Source organism: Lynx rufus, unplaced genomic scaffold (genome assembly GCF_022079265.1).
Source record: "Lynx rufus isolate CCGP_SWC_20201006 ecotype Redwood Valley unplaced genomic scaffold, mLynRuf1.p SCAF_20, whole genome shotgun sequence".
Taxonomy (NCBI): Eukaryota; Metazoa; Chordata; class Mammalia; order Carnivora; family Felidae; genus Lynx; species Lynx rufus.
In genome coordinates, this window is record NW_025814835.1 from 14,040,826 (window position 1) to 14,062,632 (window position 21,807).

Sequence of the window (21,807 nt, forward strand, 5' to 3'; positions counted from 1 at the left end):
ATTTGAGAGGTTTTGTTTGTTTGTTTGCCTATTTCAGGATCACATAGGGTAAAAAGTATATTAATAAATTTGCAGACATGGGTACCTGGCTGGCTCAGTTGGTAGAGTACACACTGGGTGTAGAGATTTCTTAAAAATAAGATCTTAAAAAAATTTTTTGCAGACATACGTGGTTTACCAAGTATTTTGAAACCCAACTTCCACTGAAATTAAAGTTAGTAATCCTCCTATAAAAAAACCAACTCCATTCCTAGAACTTGCTGGCCCTCTAGCCGTGTTAACTTTGTTTTTCTATACCAACTCACCTACAAACAGCAAGAGCTGGAAATCAGATTTACTTCCCTTATTTATGAATGGAAGTGACAGATAACCACCAGCTATTAACACAATTGAAACATTAGAATCAATTTGTACTTATATGAGTAATTCTTTTATAATTTGTCTAATTTCCAACATGTAGAATGAAGCAGTTGAAGTGTGTGTTTTAATTACCAACAATACGTCAAATACTTACTAAAACACAGGCTTATCCAAAAAAGTGGTAGGCAGAAGAAATTAGTAAATTAAAATGATCTAAGATGAAGACATTTAAGTCAACTGAAATGGCAAACTTTCCAAATACCATGGACAAAGCTACAGAAACATGCATACACAAGTTATTACTATCAAACTTTGCTTCTGAGTTTGCTCTCTACACGGCTCTTTGTAAACACCGCATTGGATATCAGCATAAAAGAACTCTCTATCATCCTTTACAAACTCTAGACTCTTCAGTGCAATATTACTACCCATTAAACTTTAACAAATGACCATTTTAAAAGAACTAAATTTGGGGCACCTCAGTGGCTCAGTTGGTTAAGCGTCTGACTCTTCAGCCTCAGGTCATGATCTCCTGGTTCGTAAGTTCAAGCTCTGCATCGGGTTCTGTGCTGACAATAGGGAGCCTGCTTGGGATTCTCTGTCTCCTTTCTCTGCCCCTCCCCCACTCGTTTGTGTTTTTTCTCTGTTTCTCTAAATAAATAAATAAATAAATAAATAAATAAATAACCAGCAAAAAAGTTGTCCTCTCCACTGACTTCACAAAGAAACTTATTGTATTTTAAAAAATTATCCATTGAGGGGCGCCTGGGTGGCGCAGTCGGTTAAGCGTCCGACTTCAGCCAGGTCACGATCTCACGGTCCGTGGGTTCGAGCCCCGCGTCGGGCTCTGGGCTGATGGCCCGGGGCCTGGAGCCTGTTTCTGATTCTGTGTCTCCCTCTCTCTCTGCCCCTCCCCCGTTCATGCTCTGTCTCGCTCTGTCCCAAAAATAAATAAAAAACGTTGAAAAAAAAAAAATTAAAAAAAAAAATTATCCATTGAGAGAAATAATAATGTTGATAGTAATACCATCTGGGTCATCTAAATGGGGTTCTAGCTGATGTATGTGAAGTACTATCTATTAACAAAGTAGAGGTCAATAATGCATTATAATTAACAGTAACATACATAATCAGGAAATAAACCATTAAACTACCAAAAATTACTCTGATTTTGCCCCTCCTCTGTATTTTGAAAACTAACTTGAAGAGTTCCAATGCCAATAAAGGAAAAACAAACAGTGGTAGTTCCAAGAACAATGTTTTCCCTCTGAAACTGCTGGCCTATGTGTGTACATCAGCAAGCCATCTTTCCAGATTTAGAATACTACTGCAAATACCAACGTAAATGTTCTGTGAAAATAGCTCATTTGTTTCAGGCAAGAATTTCCAATAGGAAGAAAAATTAAGGGGGCATGTGGTTAAGAGAAAAAGTCTCAGAACTCTGACCTGTTATAAATGCATTGTACTTAAAGTAACTCCCTGGATATCTGCCCTAACTAAATCTGAGAATCTAAAAATTCATTCCTTGAGACTTAGACAGAAATGTAATAAGTTCCCCTCTGGTACCTCTCTCACATATCCACTGTGAAATATGAAATATCCACATATCTATAGCACAAATTTCCTAAACACACAAATAAAAATAAGCAACTACATATATGGCATATCTCAAATCTGCCATATTAACTGTATCAACATGGAACAGCTATATTAAAGCTTTCTGGAGAATAGATATAAGTTTTAAAAATAGATGATTTCAATTCCTAGCACAAAGTATGTGTGTGTTGGTGTGTGCCTGTATATACCATACTTACAAATTTATTACTTTGAGAACTCTGCAGTAAAATATTTCTTGGACAATGGGGGTAGGGGACAAACGGTTCAGAGTAGTATGTGGTGGGGAAAAAATTGGTTTAAAGCCCATTTGTTTTCCAAAGGGCAACACAACAGCCGCTCACCAACTGCTCAGACCCCCTCTCACTCTATCTCCCCCAGGGCATAAAGCAACGGGAGGAAAAAGGAAACCTTTGTTGCAGTGTAAAACTGAAAAACCTTCCGCTTTAACCAAAGTCAAGGCTTTATACTGCTCACTATAAAGTACGAGCTGATAGGGCGCCTGGGTGGCGCAGTCGGTTGAGCGTCCGACTTCAGCCAGGTCACGATCTCGCGGTCCGTGAGTTCGAGCCCCGCGTCGGGCTCTGGGCTGACGGCTCAGAGCCTGGAGCCTGTTTCCGATTCTGTGTCTCCCTCTCTCTCTGCCCCTCCCCCGTTCATGCTCTGTCTCTCTGTCCCAAAAATAAATAAACGTTGAAAAAAAATTTAAAAAAAAAAAAAAAAAAAATAAAGTACGAGCTGATAATATGTAACTTCATATGTATTATTATTTTTTTAAATGCAAAGGAAAGAAGCTGGACATCACTACACACTACCCATTTGTATCAAGTACAAAAACAGGCAAAATCCATTTAGGCTGTTGAAAGCTTAGGGGCACCTGGGTGGCTCAGTTGGTTGAATGTCCGACATCAGCCTAGGTCATGATCTCGCCATTCCTGAGCTCAAGCCCCGCGTCAGGTTCTGTGCTGATAGCTCAGAGCCTGGAGCCTGTTTCAGATTCTTTCTCTCCCTGTCTCTGCCCCTCTCCCACTCATGGTCTGTCTGTCTGTCTGTCTGTCTCTCTCTCCCCCCCCCCCCAAAAAAAAACATTAAAAAAAATTTTTTTTTTGGTACAAATACAGACACTCAGATCAATGGAACAGAATAGAGAACCCAGAAATGGACCCACAAACGTATGGCCAACTAATCTTTGACAAAGCAGGAAAGAATATCCAATGGAATCAAGACAGTCTCTTCAGCAAGTGGTGCTGGGAAAACTGGACGGCGACACGCAGAAAAATGAACCTGGACCACTTTCTTACACCATACACAAAAATAAACTCAAAATGGATGAAAGACCTCAATGTAAGACAGGAAGCCATCAAAATCCTTGAGGAGAAAGCAGGCAAAAACCTCTTTGACCTTGGCCGCAGTAACTTCTTACTCAACACGTCTCCGGAGGCAAGGAAAACAAAAGCAAAAATGAACCACTGGGACCTCACCAAAATAAAAAGCTTCTGCACAGCAAAGGAAACAATCAGCAAAACTAAAAGGCAACCGACAGAATGGGAGAAGATATTTGCAAATGACATTTCAGATAAAGGGTTAGTATCCAAAGTCTGTAAAGAACTTATCAAACTCAACACCCAAAAAACAAATAATCCAGTGAAGAAATGGGCAAAAGACATGAATAGACATTTCTCCAAAGAAGACATCCTGGGGGCGCCTGGGTGGCTCAGTCGGTTAAGCGTCTGACTTCGGCTCAGGTCATGATCTCACGGTCCGTGAGTTTGAGCACCGTGTCGGGCTCTGTGCTGACAGCTCAGAGCCTGGAGCCCATTTCAGATTCTGTGTCTCCCTCTCTCTCTGCCCCTCCCCTGTTCATGCTCTGTCTCTCTCTGTCTCAAAAATAAATAAACGTTAAAAAAAAAAAGTTAAAAAAAAAAAAAAAGAAGACATCCTGATGGCCAACAGACACATGAAAAAAATCACTCATCATCAGGGAAATACAAATCAAAATCACAATGAGATACCACCTCACACCAGAATGGCTAATATAAACAACTCAGGCAACAACAGATGTTGGCGAGGATGCAGAGAAAGAGGATCTCTTTCGTATTGCTGGTGGGACTGCAAACTGGTACAGCCAGTCTAGAAAATAGTATGGAGGCTCCTCAAAAAATTAAAAATAGAACTACCCTAGGACCCAGCAATTGCACTACTAGGTATTTATCCAAGGGATACAGGTATGCTGTTTCGAAGGGGCACATGCGCCCCAATGTTTATAGCTGCCATATCAACAACAGCCAAAGTATGGAAAGAGCCCAAATGTCCATCGATGGATGAATGGATAAAGAAGATGTAGTGTGTGTGTATTAATATATGCATTAATATATATACACACACATTAATATATATACACATACACACAATGGAGTATTACTCGGCCATCAAAAAGAATGAAATTTTGCCATTTGCAACTATGTGGATGGAATAGAGGGTATTATGCTAAGTAAAATTAGTCAGAGAAAGACAAATATATGACTTCCCTCATATGAGGACTTTAAGATACAAAACAGATGAACACAAGGGAAGGGAAGCAAAAATAACAGAAAAACAGGGAGGGGGGCAAAACCTGAGAGACTCTTAAATATGGAGAACAAACACAGGGTTACTGGAGGGGTTGTGGGAGGGGGGATGGGCTAAGTAGGCAAAGGGCATTAAGGAATCTAGTCCTGGAATCATTGTTGCACTAGATGCTAAACTTACTTGGATGTAAATTTAAAAAAATAAATGAATACTTCAAAAAAATAAAAATAAAATTTTTTAAAAGTCTAGATAGTGATTATCTTTAGGGTAATTAGAGGAGGGGCACAGGAGGGTTTCCCGGGTGCCAGGAATATTCTATTTCTGAATCTGTGTACTGGTTACATGGATGTGCTCGCTTCGTGAAAACGCACCAAAGCATACACTCATACTTGCGCCTTTTCCGTGTTTTTGTTCTACTTCTGCACAAAGACTTCGTAAGCTTCTATAAGGAGGAGTTAGACCCCACACCCCCTCCCTGTTTCCAGCAGAAGATAATTTATTCCCTGGAAGAAACTGGAGAGTCCCCAGCTCAGAGACCTCAGGCCTAATAGAAAACACTGTTCTGAAAACGGGGATCAATTAAAAATCCATACACTAAACCCTGTGATTCCAGCTCTCTTCCCCACTCTTCTTCGTGAATCTTGGCACACATTACGCACAGAGAAGACCAAAGGATTCCTCAGGAGTAAAACTGACGTGCCCGAGGGAAAACAGCTGCAGGTGCTGTCTTTGGAAGTTCCCCAAACTACAGCCTAACCCCTGAGAGCCATGGCAGGGAAGCTGTATGGCGGTGAAACCCTGCCCATATGTCATGGCACCCGATTCACATTTCGGTGACTCACCATTAAATAGGAACAGAGAGCAAAGGATCACCAGATAGTTACACTTGTGGCGCAAAAGTCAGACACCTACACAAACAGGAAAAAATCAAGGCAGTGTAAGAAGGAAATAAATACGTAAATAAATAAATTTCATGTCCCCAGAAACCGAAGAAATGCACCCAGGAAAAAAGGGACAGAATGCTATTAAAATGCATACAAATGAAAAAAAGAACAAGAAAGAGCTCTTGAAAAATAAAGACAGCAGAAATTCCAAAGAGTTAAGATGAAGCAGAGAACACCCATCAAGAAATTGGGCTTTAAGACAAAGGGAAAGGAAAATCAGAAGACAAACAAGGAAGTCCTCCCCCACCCCCCCAAACTAACAGGAATTCAGAGAAAGAAAAGAGAAAAACAAGGCAGTGGAGAAAATTATCAAAACACCATAACGAGAACATTTTCCAGAACTGAAAGACACAACTTTTTTCAGATCAAGCATTCGTCAGAATGGCTGAAATTAATAGAGATATTAGGATAATAATTCCATAAAAGGAATATCCTAAAATCTTTTGGAGGTTGTCTAAAACCAACAAAACAAGCAAACAAAAAGGAAAGACAAAAGATCACGTACAAAGAGAAGAATCAGAATAGTGTAACACTTTTTAATAGCAACGGTAGAAGCTAGAAAATAATGGTGCACTGGCTTCAAAATTCTAGGGACACTCGTTTTCCTACCTACAAGCCAGCCAACTCAAGAGGGAGAAAATAGCATTTTCAGACATGGTCTAATACCATGTCCCCTTTCTCAGGAAGATACTCCATTAAAAAGAGGGAGTAGACCAAATCTTTCTTCAAGTTACTAGATGTCAGAAAACTACAGGTCCAACACAGGGGAGACAAAAAGGGAACTACCAGGAAAATGCCAGAAGGTCATCCCAGGACAACAGCTGTGCATCAGGCCTACAAGGCAAGTCCCCACCCTGACTCCAGGAGAGGTGTCCAAGAAAAAGGTGTCAAGAAGAATGTTAGAGTTCTGTCAGAAAACTTACAAAGGCTAGAGAAAAAGGAAAGCACACGAGCAAGGGGCTACACTCCAGGCAGCACAAGAAAGAAAGCAGAACCGTTGCGTTTGAGTCCTCAGCTGTGGACCACAGCTCCATGCTCACGATAAGGACAACCAAAGCTGACACCTCGTCATGGGTGAAGCAGCAGTTTGTGCACATGGCCTGACAATGAGAAAGGGTGAAATCTTCCCCTTCCATGTAATAAGTCAGCAGATAATGCCCAATAACAAAAAATGCTAAAATGGCAGTATATGCAGAGTATTTCAGAAGATGGAGGAAAACAGCAAAAAGAGCCAGACTCAGAAGCGGCCGCCTGAGGAGCAGGACTGGGGCATAAGGACAGGCTGTGGGTCCAAGCACCTATTTCTTATTACATAAGTCTTATCGTAAGAACTCTATGTAAGTCTTATTATAAGTTTCTTACTACGATCTTTGAAAAAATCTGCATAGAACGTTACTTTGATGGAAAAAAAGTTTAAATTTTTAAAGTATGAAATAAAACCAAGGAATGTACGAAACGGCAGGCAAGAAAACTGGAGAGCGTGGGCTGCAGCAGGAAAATGACAGGAAGGCCACCGTTCTGCAAAGCCCCCGCCGTGTCCAGGTGAGAGGGAAGTCCTTCCTCTGACAGCCGGTGGAGAGGCTGTGTGCTGAGACACGGGGAGCACAGGAGAAGTAAGGGTAGAAGAGAAATGTATCGATGTAGCATCAACAGATAGAGAGGGCCAATCAGGAAACTCGGAAAGAGCTAATTAACAGGCAGGACAACGGCCCAAATATCTGTTCCCCTGCGTATTTATGTGTTTAGTCCACAAATGCTGGCTCCTTGGGAGTGTCACAGCCCCCCGTGGAATTAGAAGCACTTTGATTTTGTGTTTAGGTTTTAATTTTGAAATTATTATGAAACACGCAAATAGAAAAATACAGAAAATAATAATGATCATTCAAGTATCCACTGTTCAGCTTTTCCAAATATTAACATTTTTTGTCATAATTGCCCCTAATTTTTATTTTATTATTTTTTTAGATATAATTTATTGTCAAATTGGCTAATGTACAGTGTGCAAAGTGTGCTCTTGGTTTTTGGGGTAGATTCCCATGGTTCTTCGCTTACATACAACACCCAGTGCTCATCCCAACAAGTGCCCTCCTCAATGCCTGTCACCCATTTTCCCCTCTCCCCCACCCCCATCTAATTTTCTTTAAAGAAATAAATACTATGGGGACGCCTGGGTGGCTCAGTCGGTTAAGCATCTGAATTCAGCTCAGGTCATGAGTTTGAGCCCCGCATCGGGCTCTGTGCAGACAGCTCGGAGCCTGGAGCCTGCTTCAGATTCTGTGTCTCCCTCTCTCTCTCTGCTCCTCCCCCACTCTCACTCTGTTTCTTTCTCTCAAAAATAAACAAACATTACAAAAAATTGTTAAAAAAAAAAAAAAAAGAAATACTATGAATATCGTTGAAACCGTCTTCAGACCATTCCCTAACCCTACCCCCTAACTGCCTCACAGGACGTAACCATTAATCGGAATTTGACAGTTAACGTCTCCCTCCACTCATCTCTAAAACGAAACAATGGTTTGAATGAATTCTAACGCCTCTTTGTTGATGTCTTAGGAGTTCTTGATGTTCTGTAATGAAAGTGCAGAAGCCTGCAGTGCTATGAAATACACAAAAATATTTCAAAATAATTTCAAACCTCAAAAACAGACTGAATCACGACGCAGTTGACGCTTTGGCAAAAATAAAAACCATAGTAACTTTATTATGATAATGTCAGTAAAAACGTTATTATCAATACTTAGAGCATATAAAAACCATAGTAACTTTATTATGATAATGTCAGTAAAAACGTTATTATCAATACTTAGGGCATATAAAAACCACAGGATTTCACTGTGGTTTCCTCTCATTGTATCCGTTGGCTCCAGGGAACAATAAGGAGGTAGTTGAGCGAAACATCCTGGTGGGAGTCCTCACTGCCTAAATAACCAGGTCAGTACCGCACCTGCCTGCCACGTGTCACTGTATTCGGCTCTACCAGGCAATCACAGCAAAAATACTCTTTGAAATATTTGTAGACGGCACAGGGAATAGAGTCAATAATCCTGTAATAGTGCGCAGTTCGAAGAGTGACAGAGGGTAACTTGTGGTGACGTATATATTAGCGTATATAGTTTTGTAAGGTATATAGTTGTCGGACCACTACGTGGTACACCTGAAACAAAGAGACGTCAACTGTACTTCAGTTCAAGCAAAGAATAGTCGGTAATGTTCTTTTTCCTTAAAAATGTTCTTCATGATGTCACAAAAAGTTATCTGCGCTGCATCTCGACCCTTGAGTGCACATCTCCTTTATCTTCTGGGTGGTAAAACAGGAAGCATGTAAAAGGCATCTCTGCTGTGTACCACAGTAGGATGCTTATCTCAAAGAAAACACGTGCATGATTATCTGAGCTGTGAGCCAAACGAGTTAATAACTCCTGGAATACCTTTGTTACATGGAAGGACAACTGACCAGCCCGCTACCCGGACCCGGGTGTTTGGCAGACAGTTTCTCTACAACACTCAAGTGAGAAGGTCATTTCAGGAGAAACAACTGACAGTATTTGTTGCCAAGGATAGCCGTCAAGCTTCCAAAATAAAAATCAAAATTTTGGAAGACTTGCTCCTACCGTGAACTTCATAGCTTCCTAATACTTAAAGATTTTTCTGATAAGATCAGTGGTGATATTAACACCTGGGAGGTCTTGAAATTGCACAATAAAATGTGTTAACGTTTGTAATATCTTCATTATCTAATGATCCAGAATTTTCCAAATGACCAACAATTAATACAGTAAAATGATACGTGGGCAAGGATTCAAAGTGCAAGAAAGACCAAAAGAACCTAATGTAAAAGAATTTTTTAAAGTTCAACGACAGGGTTTTGGATTCCATACCGGAACCAACATTTAAGAGATGACCACTTGTCAAGTTTTGGTATAGGATCAAAGAAGACTATTCACAATAATCTGAAAAGACAATTAGAATGCTCTTCTCTTTTCCAACTACATACCTGCACACACTTTATACTAAATATTTACTAGGTTATTCTTTCTGGATGTTAAAAACCACAAACATGTAATCACAGTGGTAAGTTACCATAGTTTAATCTGGGATCATTAGCAGTCATTTAGAAAAAATGAAAAATTCAGTATTTATTTAAAAGTTACATTCTTCTGCAGTTATAGTCTCATTAATCTGCAATAAATATGTAAGTACCAGAGGCTTAATTTACCACAGAATAAAGAATAATCATTGCTCTAAAAAAGAAATGAATATAGTAAATTCTTAAACCTGCTTTAGGTATACTCAGATAAAGTCCCTTCTCCCCAGTTATAAAGGAGCAGACGCTTTTCATTTAACATTTTACTTTTTTTTAATTAAAATTTTTTAAAACTTATTTTTGAGAGAGAGAGAAAGAGAGAGTGAGCGAGCAGGGGAGAGGCAGAGAGTGATGGAGACACAGAATCCAAAGGAGGCTCCAGGCTCTGAGCTGTCAGCACAGGGCCCGACGCGGGGCTCGAACTCAAGAACCACGAGATCATGACCTGAGTCGAAGTCAGACGCTTAACTGACTGAGCCACCCAGGCGCCTCCAACATTTGACTCTTGAAAGCCAACACTAATCACCCAGAGGACATGGTGTTAGTGGATTTAAACCTTAATTCTTAAACTGCTAGGGAAATGTCTTTTCACAGAAAAAAAAAAAAAAAAAAAAAACCTCAACTTTTATAAATTTCAAAAGAAATAATTTAATCTGACTGAACCTCTGCAGTTTGGAAGACACCAAATAACAAACTTGCCACAGACAGGTTAAGAAGCAGAAGTGTTTTTAAGAGAAATATTCTTCTTACACAGATCCATCCAGTTAACGAGTATCATAAATCACTTGTTTCAAAGGCAGGGACCTTGAAAAAATTTTCAGAGTAAAACTGATAATGTCCTTGCTTTAATAAAGTCCTATTACCCCGCCCTCTGAAAGAGAAAAGTTATACACTGTGGGCTTTTAGGTCAGAATATTCCAGAAACAACCAGAGGCTGACATCCTCTCCCCTTTCTAATCATCTACCCATTTCGGTATGCTTACCTTTGCAGTTCATTGAGCCCCCTGGCAGTTGGCAGGCAGGGATTTTGCCTTAGGAAGTTTTGTTTTAAGTTGAGGTGCGTGAGGTCCTGGCTGTAGAAGAGGTTGGCAGGCAGGTGCTCCAGGCTACAGCACGAGAGGTCCACTGAGCTAATGCGCTGTGAAGCCACCTGGAGGGGATAAAACCCAGCCCGATTTTAATACCATCCATTTATCCCACAGATGCCCTCTCTGGACAGAAACACGATACCCCCCTGGGAACACAGACCTACGGCGCACGGGGCACGCGTAGCCCAGCTATAAACGAGTATTTACTTAATACAGAATTGAGCCGAGTACTGTAAAGGCAGAAAACAGCATCCCTGCCTGGAAGGTACTCGCAGTAACCAAGTATAGGAGACAGGTTGCAAAGAGCACAGATTATCCTATCGGGTTCAGGGGTATCAGTCATCTCCTCCCACTGTAGGGGTTAAGTTCCTGAAAACATTCATGGTAAGAGAATTCAGAGCTAAATAATACAAGACTTGGGGCGCCTGGGTGGCGCAGTCGGTTAAGCGCCCGACTTCAGCCAGGTCACGATCTCGCGGTCCGTGAGTTCGAGCCCCGCGTCGGGCTCTGGGCTGATGGCTCAGAGCCTGGAGCCTGTTTCCGATTCTGTGTCTCCCTCTCTCTCTGCCCCTCCCCCATTCATGCTCTGTCTCTCTCTGTCCCAAAAATAAATAAAACGTTAAATAATACAAGACTTTAGAGGAAATACAAGGTGAGGAGATAGACACTAAGATCCAGATGGAACCTACCAAAGCCCTTGTATACACCGAATTAAAACAGCACAAATAAAGCGTCGATGGCCTCGCACACGTCTTTAGTAACAACGGTAGCATATGATCGGACTCCACTGCGTACTCGCTCTCAACTTCTCTGGCTGAGTCTCCCACAGAGCGTCGTACATTCACTGTGCTTTGCTCCACGTAAGTCTTCCCGGTTGAATGACTCTTACTGTGGCCAGAGTCCCAGGTCTGCAGACCAACTAGCGTGCAGGAGACGGAAAAGGTGCCGGATGCCCTGTATTTCTCAAACGCTTTCTCCAAAATTCCAGGTCACGTGGTGCCACTTTACGACTGGGCATGTGGCTTCAGCCCCACTTACACCCACCTTGGCTGCTTCTCTCCTCGCAGAGGTCGTGGGAGTATTATTCTAAGCTCTGGGTTCACTCTCCCACCTGCTCTTTATGTTCACCACCGCTTTATGGCAGAAACTGCACTCCTCATCTGTGATCAGTCTGATGTCCTTTTCTGTTACCAAATCCAGCCTTCTGTTTCCCAATTACAGGAGGACGCAGAGCGTGGTCCTCAGGACTGGGACTCCCGGCTCCCCCACTTAGGAGCTGAGAGGACTTGAACAGATCACTGAGCCCTCCAAGCTCCAGTTTTCTCACCTGTGTAACAGACATCAGGACGACACCTTCATCTACGTGCCGGCGCAGAAACAGCATTCAGCCAACGGTGACTGCCAGGACCGTCACTAATATTATCCCTACTACCCGTTCCAAATAGGATGATTCGCAGCTTCTATCTACTGAAATCCAAGTTCTCCCGATGCTCAGAAGGTATTCAGAAGTAAGCCTGCATAAAACCTATTCTGCTGATGGCACATTTGAGGTTAGAAAGAAATTACGGAGCACACAGGAGAGCTGAGGGGAGACAGGGATGGGAAAGGCCTGGCAGGGCCCAACTCAAAGACTTGACAGAGGAGGTATGAGTTCGCATTTTAGCAATTACATCTTTCCTTGAGTTTTCACTATTAAATAAGAAAGAGAAGAAACTGTTTTCCACACATGCAAAAAAAAAGAAAATCCCAGTCAGGGCCAAATCACCCATATATACCAAAAGATGTAAAAAGAGCCACGGGGCATGTAATGGTCCTAAAAGGCAGGGGCAAACGCACCACACAACCTGCTCGAAGGAAGTAAGGTACATACACGTAAGGGCCCCGCCACGCCTCACATCTCCTGCGGTACAACAGCAAGGCAGACACAGTCTCTGCCCTGCACGAGCACACCTCCAGAGAAGGAGGGGGAAACGAAGGCACCACATGATAACAGCTACAAGAGCTGTTAAGTGCAAGGGACAGGGCATGATCTAAGAAGTCAGGGAAGGCTTCCTAGAGGACCTAATGTCCAAGCTCAAACTTGAAACTCGAGTGGAAATCTGTGTTTTTGTCTGCCCCAAATCCTTTCCCCACCTGCTCCTATGGCAATCCTTCCAACACGGGAGACTCTGACAGGAGCTGCAAACAAAGCATGCTGACCCCCAGGCCGCAGGGGGAGTAGGCATGAGCAATCAGGGTACCCCATCGACCGAGCCCACGGACTGATCCAACAGGTACTGTACTGACTGGCATGTGAGCCGAGGTAGGCTAACCAGAGGCCCTCTCTGGGATTTACATATTCTGCAGCTGGAAGAGAGAGAACACACACACACACACACACACACCACTCCATATATTATGTACAAATAGTTATAGAGAGCTAACTTTTAACCACATAAACCATGCACTGATCACGTGCCAAATTACCAATAGTGATTGCTTCTATGTGGGTAGGGAGGAAAAAGGACATAACAATGGGAAGACAGGAGATTTGGCGTTTATCTGAAATGATTATTTCCTTATAAGAGGGACAACGGACGATATGAAGGAAATATGGAAATATGTTAACAACTGGGGAAGACAAGTACACGGAAATTGTAATATTATCCGGTGTGCTCGGGGCGCGTGGGTGGCTCACTTGGTTAAGTGACCAACTTCGGCTCAGGTCATGATCTCACAGTTCATGGGTTCGAGTCCCACGTCGGGCTCTGTGCTGAATGCTTGCTCAGAGCCTGGAGCCTGCTTTGGATTCTGTGTCTCCTTCTATCTCTGCCCCTCCCCTGCTTGTGCCGTCTCACGCTCTCAAAAATAAATAAGTGTAACTATATATATATATATATATATATATATATATATATATATATACACCCCAAAGGGCTGAATGGTGGCCCCAAGAAGGATTTGGGGCAGAACGAAACACAGATTTCCCCATCCTAATCCCTGAAATCTGTAAATATTATCTCATATGGCAAGAGTGAATATTACCCTGTATGACGAAAGATGTGATAAGAATCTTGACAGGAGGAGCTTCTCCTGGATTATGCAGATGGGTCCTAAGTGTGATTATATGTGTCCTTGTGAGAGAGAGGTGGAGGGAGTTTTCAGAGAGAAGTCCATGTGACTCCGGGGGCAGAGACCGAGTAACAGGGGCCACAAGCTAAAGAATGCTTAGAGCCACCAGAAGCTGGAAGAGGCAAGGAATGGATTCTCCCCTAGCGCCTTCAAAATGAGTACAGTCCTGCCAACATCTTGATTGTGGACTTCTTGCTTCCAGAACTGCATAAATTTCTGTTGCTTTAAAGCCACCAAGGTTTGGTTAATTTGGAAACTAATACACCTTTCATAATTTTTTCCACAATACTTTTCATTTTCATTCATTCACCATGTTTACTGGATATCTACTATGTGCCAATTAACTGACCTAGGTAAGCACATGGCATGCCTTCAGTAAACAAAATGAAGATCCCTGCCTTCTTTAAACTTAGATCCTGTAAATAGGTAAATTATATGTTAAAAACTGGCAAATACTATGGAAAATATGGCAAGGAAAAGGGGGTCAGGATTGTTGGAAAGGTGGTAGGTTATATTTAAATAGGTTGGTCAGGGGGCGCCTGGGTGGCTCAGTTGGTTAGGCGTCCGACTTCAGCTCAGGTCATGATCTCACGATTCGTGAGTTCGAGCCCCGCATCGGGCTCTGTGCTGACAGCTCAGAGCCTGGAGCCTCTTTCAGATTCTGTGTCTCCCTCTCTCTGACTCTCCCCCATTCATGCTCTGTCTCTCTGTCTCTCTGTCTCTCTCTCAAAAGTAAAATAAACGTTAAAAAAAAAGAAAAAAACTTAAATAGGTTGGTCAGGGCAGGCCTCACTGGAAAGGTAATATTTAGACATGATGGACATGAAGAAGGTACCTGAAAGGATTTGTCTAGAGGAACACTCCAGGCAGAGGAAGCAGCAAGCGAAAAGGCCCTAGAAACTAGAAAGGGATGTGCCTGGCATGTTCGAGGAACAGCATGGAGACCAGTAAGGTAAGGGGAGAATGGCCTGCAATGAGATCAGAAAGGTAAGGGGGGGGGGGGGCAGCAAATCCTTCAGGGACTTTCAGGGCACTGTAAACACTCGGGCTTTTAACGTGAGCAAACTGGGAGGTGTGGAAAGGTTCCGAAAAGTCCCTGTCTCTAGACTGGAAGCTCCCCAAGGGCAGGGACTCTTGCCTATTTTGTTCACTGATGCACCGATGCTCAGCACTTGGTGAGACCTCAGAGAAGTATGTGCCAGAAGAATGGCCACTAGACTTTATAGCCCTTCCTTCACCACCAGCTCACATCCAACCCACCTCGTGGATTCTTGCACACGGAGACAGACTACTTTGAAGAGGACAAATTCCGTTTCGACTGAAGCATCACACTAAATACTCTTTGGGCAACTAAAGGTAATGATTAAATGTCAAGTGGGATTTGATTCCTTTCCTCATTCTGGACCACAAGCTGTTGCTGCTGGAAACAAGGGGGAAGAAACCGCAATGACAAGGCTGCCACAAACACCAGCAGTCTGTGGGAGCCGTGGCAGGGCTGGGAACAGCTGTATCAAGAACAGAAATGATGCAGCCGGGCAGGGAGCTGCCGGGGTGACCACAAGAGCTATCACGGGTTGCACCTTTGCCTGGTCCCTGCAACAAAGGGGAAACATAAGTGTTTCCACCCAGACCAGCCTGGGCACATAAAGACCATGCCACCAACAGGTTCTGCTTGAACCCCAAATGAAAGAACTACCAGCTGAACTACCCACACACACAGCACCTGTTAAAACTAAGATCCTTCACAAGAAAGACCTAAATAAGTAACAAATCAAAAAGCCACCTGGATACACCTCGGAGCAAGTAGCCTTTTATTACTCTTTTTTTAATGTTTATTTTTGAGAGAGACAGAGACAGAGACAGAGACAGAGAGTGAGCAGGGGAGGGGCAGAGAGAGAGGGAGACACAGAATCCGAAGAGGCTCCCGGTTCCCAGCTGTCAGCACAGAGCCTGATGTGGGGCTCGAACTCACAAGCCATGAGATCATGACCTGAGCTGAAGTCGGACGCTTAACTGACTGAGCCACCCAGGTGCCCCTACTCTTTTTTTTAAAGTAGTGAAAACAATAATAACAGCGATCATTTGGGGGTGCTTCAGCTGTGAGAGGTACTCTTTTAGCTGCTGCAGACATCATATGTAATCTTTACAACAGCTCAGTACAGTAATGGTTTATCCTCATTTCAAAGATTAAGGTAAAACTGAGGCACAGAGTGTGCCCGTGGTCACACAGGTAAAGCGGCAGCAGAACACGAGTCTGAATGGGGGCCTGTACTTAGGACGCTCCTGATAAAACAATAGCATAACTCCTTTGACCAAAGAGGATCAGATGTCATCCCTAGGATAATCTTAAGCCTCAGGAATGGCAGTGACAGGAGACAGTCCTTTGGAAGAGAAGCAGAGACCATCTGCGGACCACAAGCAGCCTTTAGGGAAGGAAGGGGTGAAGCGCACCATTCGTTGACATCACGGGCTCTGCCCACTCCTATCTACACAGCTTGTCCACCTGGGCAGCGGTGAGGCCACCTGGTGAGCACCTAACTGTATTTTAAAAGGCGACAGGAAAAGTTTAAAGGGTTACAGAAATTTGGAAAGAAAGTGAAAGAAACAGGCAGAAGCAGAAATCGCCTCAAAGCTTTGTTATGGAAAGGGTCCTCAAAGGAACTCACAATTAGAGTATAAAATCCTTTTGGCAAAAGCCACTGTACTTCTACTGCACCTCCTGACATCAAGACAGTGGAAGACACAAAGAGGAGACACAAGCAACGTGACACGACACCAGGCACAGTCTTCAAAATACTCAGGGCATAACAATTCTACCACTTCCTAGCCATGTGGCTCTGGGGTAAGTCACTTCACCTGTCTGTCCTTTGGTTCCCTCATCACGGAAGTGGAATAAATACCTGCCCTGAGAAATTTAACGAGCTGCCGTAAATAACACCCCTTTTCTCATTTTAAAAAAATCAGGAGAGGCTCTGCAGACCTAGTATCCCCCGACCAACGTCCACAGCTACACGCGGCGCAAACCTCGACGACGAAGAAAGGACTACGGCACGGTCAACTCTTCTCGCCGCGGCGAGCGGTTACACAGATGTGGCTCGATTAGACCAAGGCAGAAAATTACAGAAGGTGTGCGGCTCACGGACCGTCCACGAACTACACGTGAAGGGATCCAAGTTGTCAGGTTTTCGAAGATTACTTCAATGTAACCGTGGATAGGGAAAACGGTGCTAGTCTGTATTAACGGCAAGACAATTTTCTAAGGATGATAGAGTCAGAGGGGCGCCTGGGAGGCTCAGGTGGTTAAGCAACTGGCTCTTGGTTTCGGCTCAGGTCACAATCTCATGGTCTGTGAGTCCGAGCCGCACACGAGGCTCCACGCTGACAGTGAGAGGTCCACTTGGGATTCTCTCTCCCTCTCTCTGCCCCTCCCTCGCTTGTGTGTGCGTGCACACGCGTTCTCTCTCTCACTCAAAATAAATAAACTTAAAATAAAATGTTTTTTTTTTAAAGATGAATTAAATGGGATTTGCCCCCACGACCCTACACACTCCAGAAGACACATTAAAAGTAAACTTGAAATCAACCACCTTCTCGGGGTGTCTTCTTTTCCACGTTACTTGTAAACATGTGTGGTGAAGAAAAAAAGTTAATTTGGCCCTCAAAACATTTCCCCCAAAGAACACTGCAGGGCAAACATAAAAACGGTAATATGCACAGCAAACTTTTCAGGCTACCTACTGGGCTTCCAGATATTTCTAACATGCTACTCAGCTCAACATCTTCCTCGGCTGTTTCTTGGCAAGTCTTTAGGACGCTTCTGTCAAAATTAGTCCCTGCTCTGAGCTGAGTTGTATTTCTAAACTAACATCTCTCTCCTATCCTAACCTATCCTCGCTAAGCTTTTGCAATAATCATCCTCCCTTGCAATAGGACTGTCCTCTGCATTATTCCCATTATTCTTGATGTTCATGGAGTGGGCGAACACCTTTTACTAGCAAGGGAAAGTTCAGAAAAACAGTCATGGGAGTTTTTTCTGTTGTCGTTACCACTATACTTTAGTGGAGTACTATTTATCCTTATTATGTGCCAAACATGCTCAAAGTGAAGCAAAATGACCCTGAAAGGCTTGGTCAAAGCAGCTGAAATAGCAGAAGTAATTCTGCTGCTGTAAAGTAAAAGGCTGCTACAACCTGGCATAATAAGTCACGAATTGCTCTGGCCTGGCCGTCAGTGGCTGCAAAACCACGCCCTGGCTACAGGGATGGTCTCTGGGGAGTTTACTACACTTCTATAAAAAATTCTTAACCTCTTAACTGACCTAGTTTTATTTAACCTTCACCCCCTTAAAAATGCTTTGGGAAGGCATGAGGTAGGAGAACATAAACTCAGACAGGCATTTACTGGTCTTTATTAGCTAAGCATTCTAGCAACTTATTTTCACTTTCATCCTCATCAATAATTTTGTAACACTTTACATCGAACCAAAGTTTCCAATATTAATAAAATTCAAACTATCACTGCTCTACAACATGCGATTGATCATTTCTTTTAAAAACATTTTCTACAAATATATAAGAAATGCCTTAAATTGACCCGACCTTTTCCCAGTGACAGCTCTTTACTTGATCCTGTACTAACACTACCGTTTTACAAAATGCGTTTAACAGATGGAGAAAACTTTGGTACATTAATAAAATCTAACAGTTAATAATAAATAACGAGCCATTAACACTCACTAATAGGAGCATACCATGGTGCCAATTTTGTTAAAGCACTACTAAAGCGCCAGGCTATCACAATATAGAAAAAAGGACACCAAGAAATGTGGAACAAGAGCTCTGCCTCGGCTCCCGCCCGCTCTCTGCCAGGGGAGTGGAGGAGACGGGGACCGGGGAATCCTTCCCCATATGGTTATCATTTGCCGTTATGAACCAGGCACCACACCCGGTCCTGGAGGGACGCACTCTGTGTCTTCAAAAGCTTGGTCTCTTGAGACGCAGACACCTACACAACTGTCATTAGAGGAGGTATGCACGGTAGTGTGATGAGAGCACACAGAGCCGAAAATGCAAACCTCAGAGCTCCCGCCACAACCCCAACACCCACATTCCCCTCCCCTGACCAAATGGACAGGTCTCCCAGGCGCGTGGGCCGAGACTCGCCCATCACCACCAAGAGCGGACAGAACCACGGCATCCGTCCGGGGAGCTCACGGCACGGCCTGCGCTACCTTTCTGGGAGCCAGAAGCAGCAGCCAAAGACTCTGAGGCTCTGAGGAGACGCACGGCCAGCCTCCCAGGACGCCCCCGTGTCACTCAGGCAGTTATCTCCCCTCCGCACACACAAACCCCATTGTGTTTCTGAGTAACAACAGAAAAACAGGGCTTGGCTTGGGTGGGGAGCAAATCTGAACTCAGAGTTCCTTCCTCATTTCCTTATTGGCAAACTAGGTGTAAACAGTCCCTTTAGAAAGAGGCCACCTGAGAAAGTGGCATCTCCCCGACCACGGGGAAAAGACAGCCAACCACAAAAATACTTAAATTCTAACTTTCTGGAAAAAGTAGTAACATAAGGGCATACTTAAATGATTCTACTATCAGAAATTAGCTACCTGTTTTGTATTTTAAGTTCCAAGTCTAACATACAAGGCTCGGTATATTTAACATGGAGAGGTCAATGACATTTTTCTAATTACTCCACTATTCCCTACTTTATGAAATTATAAACCAGACCAGTGGGTAGAAGAATTTAACTCTTCAGAGTAGTTATAGGAAATTCAATACAAATATTGGGATATTCCAATCTAGGCAAATATGTAATGGAAACTAAACTCTTGAGTATTTTCTAAATACTCAAGTTCAAATGACTTAACTTCATAACATGACCAGGGGCGCCTGGGTGGCTCAGTCGGTTGGGTGTCCTACTTTAGCTCAGGTCACGATCTCACCGTTCCCGAGTTCAAGCCCCACGCCGGGCTCTGTGCTGACAGCTCCGAGCCTGGAGCCTGCTTCAGATTCTGTGTCTCCCTCTCTGCCCTACCCCTGCTTGCGCTCTGTTTCTCTCTGTCTCTTAAAAATAAAAAAAAAAATTAACAAGTGAGGAAAAAAAGGTTAAAAAATAATATAACATGACCAGTGAGAGAGATGTGGTTGATCATATATGGTAAATTCCTAATACAGCAATACTTGACAGGTTTTTGAAGAATCAGACAAGTAGCCTCCTCAATATCATATCAGTTTAATCTGCCTTGGGTGATTCAGAAAGCATCTGAATCAAGATTTCTTAAATATCTCTTGATCATCACTTAAGAAGATCAACGATCAGTGCACAGAGCCTATGCTTGTGTCCCTAGCAGCACAAGCCATTCAACACACTGCCTGACAAACCACCTTTTATTCGACCACTGAGCTGTCTGGATTCTGCTGACAACTGTGTACGTGAAGTACTTCCCTTTGATATTTTCAACAAATTTCAGTTGTCATTTGAGTCTTGATTTGTTTTGTCCCCTCAGGCCACTGTAAAACATTGGGAGTACATTTAAAGAAAAAAGAGCAAGGGAGCAGAACTTCCTGCACAAAGCAGTGCTGGATACGTTACAGCTCAGTTCCCTCATCTGCAAAATGGGGATGTGACAGTAGATCAAGAGTTACTAGCTTTCACTGTAAAGCCCAACGACATCCTAGAGATGTAATGAGTAAAAGACCTCATAAGGCTACTATAAAGCATCTAGAAGAGTACTTGGCACATAGAAACAGTTATCAAAATGTAAGTTGTTACTATTTGCATTATTGTGGTCACCACTAGATCAATTCAGTAGGCTAAATGATTTTTTTTTAATATTTTTTAAAGTTTATTTTCGAGTGAGAGAGAGCAAGCACAAGCATGCGAGCATGAGTGGGGGAGGGGCAGAGAGAGAGGGAGACACAGAATCCGAAGCAGGCTCCAGGCTCAGAGCTGTCAGCACAGAGCCCGATGCGGGCTTAAACCCACGAACTACAAGATCATGATCTGAGCCGAAGTCGGACACTTAACCGACTGAGCCACCCAGGCACCCCTAAATGATCTTATTAACAAAATAAATCAACCAGTTGGGTGGAGGGGAAACAAAAATTCTTTTTATTTTGGTGTTGACCTCATAAATGAATAGCTAATTCACGTTGTACATAATGTCTAATGCAAGGAAAATATCACATACTCCGTGCTCATCAGCTGGTATCTGTAAGTATGTATATCAACAGATAACACCCACAAGGAAGCTAAAGAAGGGGCCGGAGAACCAAGTGAGAGAGGGACTTTTCTCATTCACCAGAGAGGTTCGTCCTAAAAACAGACTGCTAAGGGGTAGGGGAGGGCACAGAAATCATGATAACTTTAATATTCAGAGGTTATCAAACAGGTGAGAGAGCAGATCTGGTGTTGTACCCAACAGCAAAACTGGATTACTGTGTTGGCAGCCACAGGAATAAAGACTTCAGTTCACTTTTAAGGAAGAACTGTCTGGTCAGACACTACAGGTCTCTGAAACACTATAGACGGTTTTTAGGAGGGAAGGAAGTCTGGGAATCTATAAGGTCCTTTTCTAATCTTAAATTCTAAGTCTCTGAACTAAGAGCACTTCACGATGACTACAATTTAAGGTAAAACTAAAGAACGCTTTCAAAGAAAATACCAAATAATGGTTAAGGTAATTATTCCAGAAAATGACAACAAGTAATATTGCCTTTTTTGGTGACTACCTTGCAAGTGCCCTTCCCAATCTTAAAATAATACGTTGTAACTTAAAAACACACCTGTTAGCTCCTCACTTGAAACCTGGAGTGTCTTTTATTGAAGGTAAGAACAATATACAGATAAAATCCACATGAGGAACATACCTCTTCTGCTTGCAGAGGTCCTGACCTAGAAGTAGAGCCTAGAAAAAAAGTGGGTGCCCAGCATAAAGAAAGGGTGGCATTCTCTCGTCCCTCCCTCCCAGTATCTCCCAGAGCAGGTGACAACTCCAACAGAGCTAGGAAAGAAAGCGGAAGGGGGTGAGAAG

General features: G+C 43.1%; 1 protein-coding gene across 1 annotated transcript in view; it reads right to left on the reverse strand.

The window, feature by feature from the left end:
- PHLPP1 (PH domain and leucine rich repeat protein phosphatase 1) overlaps positions 1–21,807 on the reverse strand; it is a 214,199-nt gene that overhangs the window by 72,126 nt on the left and 120,266 nt on the right. The window contains exon 4 of the mRNA XM_047086312.1: positions 10,554–10,720. Coding sequence (XP_046942268.1) covers positions 10,554–10,720 — 167 coding nt within the window. The remainder of the gene's footprint in view (positions 1–10,553; positions 10,721–21,807) is intronic.